The following is a 10,547-nucleotide window of genomic DNA, read 5'->3' as shown; positions in this document are numbered from 1 at the left end:
GTGATGTCATTCCTCATAGTCCTGTAAGGATATGCTATATCCCATTGGCTTACAAGCATGCGAGGGGCAGGTTTAAGTTAGGCCCGCAAAGCCTGAGGATACCAGACCTGGCGGGGTGCAGATCAGCTGTAAAAGACAGAGCTGGGCTGTTTTGGAGCTTGACTATTTTCCCTGTACCTTACAGGCGCAAAGTAGCTAGGAGCTGTTTTGCGCCTGTAAGTTTCTTAGCCAGCATAGTGGTACATAGGAAACATCCATCCATTATCCTAACCCGCTTATCCTGACATGCAAACTCCACATAGAGAGGCCCGGCCGACGGGGATTCAAACCCAGGACCTCCTTGCTGTGAGGCGGCAGTGCTACCCACTGCACCATGTGTGCCGCCCTTCCCCTTTAACAGCACACTGGAATGTGACAGAAGGCCAAAGTGACAAACCCAGGAAAGTCACCTGTAAGGCAATACTCCATCACATTTGGCATACGCGCACATGCATACCCTCTCACACACTCGCTCACACACACTCACTCTCATTCCCCTTTTGAGAAAGAGCAGGTGTCTGCAGCATTCTGGGAAAGGCCAGGAGGCCACAGCAGCTACCTGTACTTTGAAAGCAGCAGGCCACCGAGGGAGGAGCCGAATATGGAGAACCCCATGGCAACCACGGAATTCCAGAAGCCCAGCTCCGCCGAGGTCATGTGATGGTCCAGGAGGAACAGGGGGAACATGCTCACGGCTCCTTGCTCTCCTGAGGGGGGGGGGGGGGGGGGGGGGGGGGCATGGGGATGATGTCACCGGTGAGGTCATCACTTATGACATCACACAGAGTTGAACACCTTCCCTCAGTTCAACTCTGCTGACAGCAGTGAAAAGTTAGCTCCCCTGAAACTCTCCGCTTAAGAAACTAGTTTCACCAAACATGTCAGTCTCGCCAAACATGAAAACAAACAAGAATGTCATTTCACAACCCCTTGAAACCCATCTCTCCGGCCCTCTAATCCAAATCCAACCAATCCTGGCATTTATTTTCTCCCGGGTATTTAATTGAACAATTTGCGCGCTACCTTCACACCTACCTCCCAGGTAAAGAGAGGGTGGGAAACCAGCAGTTCTCGGCTCAGCCTGAGGACCGCATTTGATTTGATCCCTCGTCTACATCACAAGGGGTCTGATACAAGCTCAAATGAACAGCTGACAGCGATGATTCTGATTGGATATTACTCAAAGCAGAGTGCACAGAAGATGGAGAAGTGTTACAGAAGTGTTATAGAAGACAGGTTGCGCTGGGTGCCACTCGCTGGTATCTGGGCAGGATCCAGTTGCAGGTGATAAAAGTTGCATGCAAATTGCTTTTCCGGTTACATTACCTTTGCAGTCCCGTGATGACATAAGACTGTCCTACGAGATCAAGGGCACAAATGTCACACCCTGCCCAAAGGGGGGGGGAGGAAAAAAAAAAAAAAAACTCTACTGAACGGGGCGGCCTGTAGCGTAGTGGTTAAGGTACATGACAAGGTCAGTGGTTCGATCCCCGCACAGCCGTTGGGCACTTGAGCAAGGCCCTTATCCCTGCATTGTTCCAGGGGAGGATTGTCTCCTGCATAGTCTAATCAACTGTATGGCACTCTTGATAAGAGCGTCTTCCAAATGGCATGAATGTAATTAATGGAATGATCCCGAACAACCAAGACCTTTCCCAGGGTTTTTAGCGATGTCAGGAAGCAATTAACAAGCTCTGTGTGGTGTGACAAACTTAGTGGAGCAGAGTGCAGCTGTATTATCTTTTCACCCTCTCATTCCTCTTCACCAGCATACTCCTGGTCAAACACGTCATCTTTCCCGATTCAAATACTTTTCTGTGCTCGACTGAACTTGTATGGAGCAAATGAGCCAACCAAGAGGACAAGGCGGCAGGGTTTTCACTCTGAGAGCATTTCATTTCATCACGACTGTGAGAGGCTCTCAATGAGCCTGGGGTGAAAGACCTGCTGTGGGCAAAACCTCCCGGTGACCCTCCTGATTACATTTTTCCATATATGTCATAACTTGCACATTCAAAGAGGTCAAAACACAACATAAACCCAGTGCAATGGGGAACCAGAGAAAGCCAGGGAAGAGACATACTACAAGACACTCCTGAAATGATACTGTGAGTCTGTCCGCATTAAAGCTAAAGACCGATGAGCCTGCTTGTATTAAGTACACGCGTTAAGCGCGTGTATTGGCGCAGGATTGGTTCAATCGAGGGCAGCAGTGGTGTAATGTTTTCCGCACATCCAGTTGGCATCATGCAAGCACTGCAAAAGAAAAACAAGTGAAGGTTGCAACGGATGATTGCCGCATGCAGCCGAACCTATATGTCCCATACTGTGATAATGTCAATAATAAATGTGTTTCACAGGGAAAGGCAGAAAAATGCCCCTTTTAATGTTTATGCTTTCACGCTGAAAAGGAAAAGCAGCTATTGCACATGAAATAGACATCACACCGCTTTCAAACCGGGGAAACGGTGGAGATAGCTGCATGGTGTCTACTGATCATTGTTTTCGCCGAGAAATAAAAACACTGAAATATTTAGAGTGGTAATAATTATTTATGGAAACTGACTTGAGAAACAGTGACTTCAGATCTTGCAGCGGTGTGAGTGACAGCTCAGAGACTGCTGTCGGAACGTAGAGAGCGACAGCCCATTCTTCGGGGGGGGGGGGGGGGGGGTTTAAACACAACAAAAAGGAGTCATCAGACTGCTTCCTTTCTGACGATACAGAAAAAATCCGGTTAACTTCCTCAGGGTGACAATAACGGATAAACAGAAGCGCATTTGACTATGTTTTCATTTTATTTTTATGTTGTTTTTTACTCCTGGAAAAAAAAAGTATAGCAATGTTAAGTAGCCGCTTCATCTGCAGCTACACAGGATCTGGAGAACAACAAATGCCTGAACACCTACAGCTTTCCATAGATCTTTAAAACTCAAATCCTAACAAACGGGAATGGTTATACATTGGATCTTTAGCCGTAATGATACCCTCCCTACACCAGTGCAGTATTCAGTCTAACGCCTTTATTCTCGTGGGTTATAACTACAGGGAAGATGTCGTTGGAGATAGCTGAGATATAGTAGATATATCTTCAGCCGATTTGCATCTTATTGTAACCTGGCACGGCTGATTATTTTAGCACAGGCTAAATATTCTCAGTGCAAAGACTGTCCCGCATACCATGAGCCTCAGACAGAGGATTAAGCAGCATGGAGGTGGGGGGTCAAGGGGGAGGGAGGAGAAAAGGAGGAGTGAGTGAGAGGAGGAGAGGGGAGAGGGAGGAAGAGGGGGAGGGGAAGGGAGAGGAAGAGAGGGGCAAAAGAGAAGGAGGGGAAAAAGCGGAGCAGGAGGGAAAGAGGAAGAGGAGGGAGAAGGCAGGGGTAAGAGAGGAGGGGGGTAAGAGAGGAGGTGGGGTGAGAGAGGAGGTGGTAAGAGAGAAGGTAGGGGTAAGAGAGGATGTGGGGTAAGAGAGGAGGTGGAGTGAGAGAGGAGGTGGAGTGAGAGAGGAGGGGGGTGAGAGAGGAGGGGGGTGAGAGAGGCGGTGGGTGAGAGGGGAGGTGGGTGAGAGGGGAGGTGGGTGAGAGGGGAGGTGGGGTAAGAGATGAGGGGGTAAGAGAGGAGGGGGGTAAGAGAGAAGGTAGGGGTAAGAGAGGAGGCAAAAGAGAAAAAGGGGAAAAGAGGAGAGGGTGAAAGGAGGAGGGTGTTGTGGTGTCAGTGAGGACTACATACCACTTACCCATAATCCCCTCAATCACACAGAACACGCACAGCTCACCACTCAATAACCACCCAAACCACATGGAATAGACTGAAGGTTAATCATTTGTGAAATATATAGTTTCTGAGTTATAAATATATCATAAATAGACAAACTTTAAATGTATTTAAAAAGTGCATTCCATCAGGAATTTACAAGAAGACAAGAATGGTTTCATTCAAGTATCTAATACCTATTGGACAGACAGGCAGTTACATGAGCTACCAAGAGATAACGGCAACTTCCAAAATGTCAACTCTGCACATAATCAGCTAATGTCGGGAAATATTTTTTTGATATAAAAAAACGAATCCAGTACAAATAAATTCAGAATTACACACGTTTTCATGAACACGTTCCTTTAACATTCGAACGATGGTGAAATGTAGAGCCCTACTAGGCCTCGACTTTACAAAATCTAGATTTATCCTAAATGTCCTCTTACACGGCAACATAACTCAACTCCGCCCCAGGGAAGGACAGGAACTGCGAGGTAAAGCAGCCGCCACTGAACCCCATTCCGCTCAGGGGCTGGGCGACAGACGAACACAAAGCATTACCCGGCATCCCGCGTGTCCCACAGCGCTGGCTGCATGGGAAAAGACCTCTCCTCTCTTTCTCCTGCCAGCTCCAGTCAAACGCAGGTAACCTGACCCCCCGTTCCCCCCGCATATAGGTCAACGCGTCCGCTTGACATGGGCCCGTTTGACTCGGCCCTGCGGTGGGAGACATTGTGAGGGTCCTGAATGGATCAATCGCGGAACGGGAGATAAGTTGCGAGGTCAAGGGTCACGCCGCGTCTTGTGTTGTCACGGGCGTGTGCTCGAAACGCAGAAAAAGGGAAGGGCGTTAGATTGCGCTTCCGCGCGATACCGACAAATTCCTTCAGATTCGCACGGTGAAAGGGGGTCACCCGCCACTGCTGTGAACACAGAGAGCGAGTGCAGTCCTCTAGCGTGCTGAAGATGCCAAACGAGGAGGAGACATGGGAAAGTTCTGCAGTGTGTGGAGTATCGCAGGGCTGCTTTCGTGTTAGTGAGAGAGGTGGGGAGGTAGGGAAGTGGACCTGGAGAGTTTCTCGCGGGGGAAAGTGACAGGTTGTGAAACCGTGGTCCAAACCGCCCTACCTCCAGCAGAGTACGCGCTCCTTCCCCAACCCCTCCCTGCCGTGAGTCCTGTGGTGTGGGAGGGGAAACATAAAGGGCCACATCCCAGCATGCACTCCCACTCCACCTGGACATTTCCCATGGGAACTGTCACGACCCCAACTTTTCCCACTCGCGGACTTCCTCCACCCCACCCTCCATCCCTCTTTCCCTCCCTCCTTCATTCCTCCCTCCCTGCATCCCTCTCTCCATGCCCCACTCCCTCTCTTCATCCCTCATCCCCCTCCCTCTCTTCATCCCGCATCCCCCTCCCTCTCTTCATCCCTCTTCATTCCTCTCCCTCTCTTCATCCATCTCCATCTCTCCCCTCCTCCCCCTCATCCCTTTCTCCATGCCCCCTCCCTTCACCCCTCCCTCCCTCTCTCCATGCCCCCTCCCTCCACCCCTCCCTCCCTCTCTCCATGCCCCCTCCCTCCGTACCCAAACAGACTCCACATCCGAGCAGAGAGCACAGCCCAGCCCAGCCCAGCACAGCCCAGCACAGCACAGCCCAGCACAGCACAGCACAGCCGGTCACTCACACGAGGGAGGGGCCGGGGGGCCCGGGGGGCCGGCCTCGCCCGATTGGCCGACGCGCTGGGAGAGATTACAGTTGGCTGGTCATTTTAATTAAGCTACTGCATGGGATTTACTGGAGAGGAAGGACTCTTTGAGCTTTTTCTCCTCTTTTTCCCTACCCCCCTCCCCCTCCGCCCCCACCTTCCCCGTCTCTGTCCAGCCAACCGCAGGAAGACAGTAATGATCCTTTCTTCTTTGCCATCTCTTCATTACTGTAAGGAGGGCTAGTCTTAGAAAGCCACGGGCTCCAAATGCAGACCAGGAACACAGCACACTTCACTGTGATTCATCAATGTAAAGGAACATCAGTATTGCTCATATGCTACGAAGACATACGCATTGGAAGCTAATAGACAATCATACAGCTCTAGGAAACACCCCGACATCAAACTTCAGGATAAAGTACCGATAACACAGCCTTGATTTGAACTGAGTCTCTGCTCATCGTAAAAAAATTTTAAGAAGTAACGTCAAACTGTGAACACGCAGTGTTGGAAAATGACACACAAGGCACACCCTTAACAACGAAAACACAATTCTGACAGATGCTCAAAGGTTCACAAAACTCAATATTATAGATGTCTATTATTATAGGCCTGTCTCTCTCTCTAACTGCCACGGCAAAAACACTCGACTTTCTGTATTGCCATCGGTTGCTGTGCGGTGCTGGATGTCAATGAAGGGTCGTTGCTGGAAATGTTGCGTCTTAAACATAGGTGTGGGGGGGGGTCGTATGAAGGAAAAGAAAACGGCTAAAGCAGCCAAGGAAGCCTGCCCTCTCAGTCTGGTTTCTGCATATATCCACATGAGGCAGACACAAAGACAGCATAATCCTTACATAATCCCCTTCTGTTCAAATGTTCATATTAATTCACTTGTTCAGTACGGCCCGGTCGGAGTCTCTAACGAGCTGGGGGCACACAGATAACAAAAAATTTGCCTGCAAAACCGAGTCTCAACAAAAAACAAAAAAGGGGTGAGACAGCGCACCCTGCTGGCACCATAGAAGAGCGCACAAAGCGGAGACGGGGAGCCTGCTTCCCCCCCCTCATTGCTTCACCGACAATCCCTCGAAGCGCAACAGTGACACCATGTGGTTGCATGAGGAACTGCAGAACATGAGCACGGGAAGAAGAATAAATCAGGTCAAAAAGCACTCAGATTCTTATCGAGATGGACTTAGCTTTGACTGCATTTCCGCAAATAAAACCCCCCTTGAAATTAAAAACAAGTTATTAGACAGTTCCTACACAATAAAATAATTATATTGATAATTTGGTGGCTATGAGTTCGGGGAAGTAGGGCGATCCTGGATCAGGTTTCCTCTGCAAAGATCGTAACCGAATCCACTAGGAGCTAGAAAGCTGAACTGATCTCAGATCAGCACAGCAGGGTTCTATATCACAAAGCAACGTTATGAGTTAGCCGGATAACTACACTGAGTAAAACCCGGATGCAGCAAAAACACAATAGTCCTGCTTTATGATACAGCCCCAGAGTGCTGATGTGAGATCAGTTCAGTCATTTAGCTCATACATGCTTAATAAAGGCTCTAGTTCTAGGCTCTCATGTGCATTGCATTCACCAAGTCACTCCGGATAAGGACATCTGCTGACTAAATCCATACAAGTGCAATGTACCAAATGACCAGCGTGAGGCGCTGTGGAGTTACCCAGCTTGTAAACGAGGACGAAAACCACGGTCCACGTGGTGGAAGGCACGGCCAGCAGTTCCCTCCAGACCGCCCAGGGGTTTGAGGCGTCTCCCCGACGTCTCCCCTCCCGGGTAGGGCTCTCGGACAGAGGGACGTCCAGCTGGCGGTTCCTCCAGGTGCACAGCACGACCGCGGCGTAAACGCAGGCCAGCGCGGTGAAGAGCCAGCCCCAGCCTAACGCGTCCACCAGGGCCAGAAGCCCCCCGCCAGCCGCCACGGAGCCCAGCTTATACCCCACCACCTGCGCCGTGTTCCCATAACCCACCTCTTCCCGCCGGCTCAGCAGCCGCACCGCCACTCCGTCCACCGCAATGTCCTGCACCGACGCCAGGAAGTTCATCGCCAGCAGCGCCCCGGCAACCGCCCGGAAATCGGTGGCGGGGGAAAGCGTGGCGCTGGCCAAGCAGGTTAGCGATAGCCCCGACATGCTAGCTAGGAGCCATTTCTTTTTCGTGCCCACTTGGTCCACCAGCGGGGCCCAGAGCACCTTGAGAACCCAGGGGAAGTAGAGGGCTTTGGTCAGGCTGATCTTGGTCAGAGAGAGGCCCGAGGTTCGGAGGAATATGGGCAGCAGGGAAGACTGCAGGCCGTAAGGCATTCCCTGTACAAAGTACAGCAGCCCCAGAAACAGGAGCTTGGAGTTCATGTTTTTCCTCTCCGTCCTCCAGGACCAGTCACCTCAGCTTCATGTGGGTACCACCCGGGAACCTGAGAATAAATCTGGGGAAGGTGGTTGTGGAATAAGTGCAAATATAGAACAAAAACCTGAATAATGAAATGTGTTCTCTTCAGCTTTGCAGGGATTTACACACCACACATTACTTTGGTAACTACACATGAGCCTGGGTAGCCATTTTCATCACCACTAAGTTATGCTCTAAATGTCTTATGTTGTAATGTTTGCTGTTGCTTACAGATTCCATCAATCATATCCCTATCTGGTAAGGGCAGTTACAGGTTATATTGGATTTTACTAAGCTTAAAAAATGGCATCATAAATGGCCATTTCCATAGCTAAAGTTTAGTATCGGAGTGTGGGTGTTTCTGTGTCTTTTTAAATGTCCAGAAAAATGAGCGACTATGAAATTGTTAGGCAGGCTGAAATTTGAATTCTATTGACCAAGCTGCCATTTTAATTAAAAAAAGTGATTCTGTTGGCAGCGAGTTTATCGATTAGTTTTGGTATTGGTTAACTTAAATCAGCGAGAAAGGCCATTGGTCATTCCATCCAATTTCATTTGTTACGTTGCAAGATTTCACTTTAAGTTAACGTTATAAGTTACCTTCTATGCTTTTACCTCGGAATACGTTGGCTCAAGGATTAGCTAGGCTATACTTCATATTCATGTAAAGAATGGCTAGTTACTATCACGAACAGTTTCTGAAATGAAAAACAACCAAAGCCTGTCCTCCTCCCATCCCCCAAAAATGTTCTGCGGCCAAGTAGTATCAACATGGCCAGATAAGTATGGTACTTTGTTAACAGATCTCAGGTAACAACTCTCTATCCATTCCGATAAAATAACTTACTGTAGCATTAGCTATGTGCATTAGCACAGCATTAGCTATGTTATGGTTCAGTCGTCTGCAGCAAACACGTTGAAGCTCACGTACGCCAAGGACATTAGCCTAACTACGTTATTTATGTTTGTAACTTAAACGACACAGTCACGTGCTCAGTTTAGGTATGGACAAAAACATTGTTTGGTTAACATATTTAATGGTTAAACCAGAGATTATCTTGCCTGTGATCTAAGCTCTCCCGGTTTACAGTCGTTTCGAAGTTCTGTGCATTCTGGATACGCAAAGCGGTCTTCGGCTTCTTCTTCTTCGTAAGGTTTTCTTGCGGTTTGTACACAACTTTTAGGTGCATTACCGCCACCCACTGGAAAGGAGTGTGGATCAGGATTCTATTTCCTCATATCATAAATATAGAGAAAATAAATAATAAATAATTACAATCTACTCCCTTATCTCTCAAATCTTTGACCTAATTTTCTCTCTCCAAGTTGTATTTTGGACAGGTTATCATTATGCTCAACAGTTTCTTCTTGAGAGCAGAAATCACATCTCCCACTGTTGTGTTTTTTCATTAAACATAATGTATCTTTTAGGCCAGTATGTCCAAAGCTCAATCTTGAGATTACAGTCTCCTCTCTTCTACTCCTTCCTTTCTCAACTTTCCAACTCTTTTTTGGATTTTTATAAAAATGGCGTCCTGTCCTTTCATTATCCCATTGATTTTGCCATCTTTTCCTCATTTCTCTTAATTTCTGCCTTACTAAAATGTACCCTAAAAATTATATTCTCTCTATTTGTTGCTTTTCTGGCATATTTATCAATAACCTCATTGCCCTCTACTCCCATGTGTGCTGGGACGCATAAAAAACAAACAATTAACCCCATCCTTTGAATCCTATATAATGTCTGCAATATTTCTAATACAATGTCTTGTCTACATGTTGAATAAGTTGTTTCTAATACTCATTAATTCTGCACTGGAATCTGAACATACAATTACTCTGAGTGGTCTTACTTCCCCCACCCACTGCAAAGCCAGTAAAATGGCAATGATCTCCCCTCTATAGATCAAGATCCTTTATTGTCATTGTACAGACATACAACGAAAATCAGGTGCACTCTAGAACCGAACTCATCAATAAGTATAAAAGATTTTAAAAGAAAAAGTACTTCCATTCATTCACTTCAACTCATTCTACACACCACATTTATACCATGCGCTCAGTACCAACGTATGCAGTTAAAAAGGATTAAAAGTCAATTTCTCATCAATGAGAATAAAGTGCATACATGCAGTTAAAAAGGAATTAGTCCATATTGCACATGGTTTTCAGTTCGGAGTTCAGTATGGAAATGGCCTTGGGATAGAAACTGTTTATAAATCTGGTGGTGCGTGTTTTAATGGACCTGTAGCGTCTTCCGGAGGGCAACAGTTCAAACATGTGATGGGCGGGGTGGAATGAGTCCTTCAGGATGTTGTGTGTCTTTTTCAGGCAACGGGAGGCGAAGATGTCGTCCAGGGCAGGTAGCTGTTGGTTAATGATGTTCTGTGCAGTCTTAATGACTCTTTGTAGGGACTTTTTGTCTGCTGCAGAGCTGCTACCATACCACACCAGGATGCTGTGTATGAGGACACTCTCAATGGAGCAGCGGCAGAATGACACCAAGAGCTTCTTTGCCAGGTTTACCTTCCTGAGCATTCTCAGGAAGTACAGCCGCTTTTGTGCCTTCTTGAAAAGCACCGTGGTGTTTGTCTTCCATGAGAGGTCCTCTGAATTGTGTGTGCCCAGAA

General features: G+C 47.7%; 1 protein-coding gene across 3 annotated transcripts in view; it reads right to left on the bottom strand.

Moving 5' to 3' along the window:
- mfsd3 (major facilitator superfamily domain containing 3) overlaps positions 1-9,066 on the bottom strand; it is an 18,923-nt gene extending 9,857 nt beyond the window's left edge. Inside the window, exons 1-3 of one of the 3 annotated variants that reach the window (XM_061261353.1) lie at positions 8,980-9,066; positions 7,193-7,954; positions 599-746 (exon numbers count right to left, since the gene is read on the bottom strand). In XM_061261353.1, coding sequence (XP_061117337.1) covers positions 599-746; positions 7,193-7,880 — 836 coding nt within the window. In that variant the 5' untranslated portion in view covers positions 7,881-7,954; positions 8,980-9,066. The other 2 variants (XM_061261352.1, XM_061261354.1) reach the window with 2 other exon arrangements.
- Between the last annotated feature and the right edge of the window lie 1,481 nt (positions 9,067-10,547).

Source organism: Conger conger, chromosome 11 (genome assembly GCF_963514075.1).
Source record: "Conger conger chromosome 11, fConCon1.1, whole genome shotgun sequence".
NCBI lineage: Eukaryota > Metazoa > Chordata > Actinopteri > Anguilliformes > Congridae > Conger > Conger conger.
This window is presented reverse-complemented; position numbering and strand designations above follow the sequence as displayed.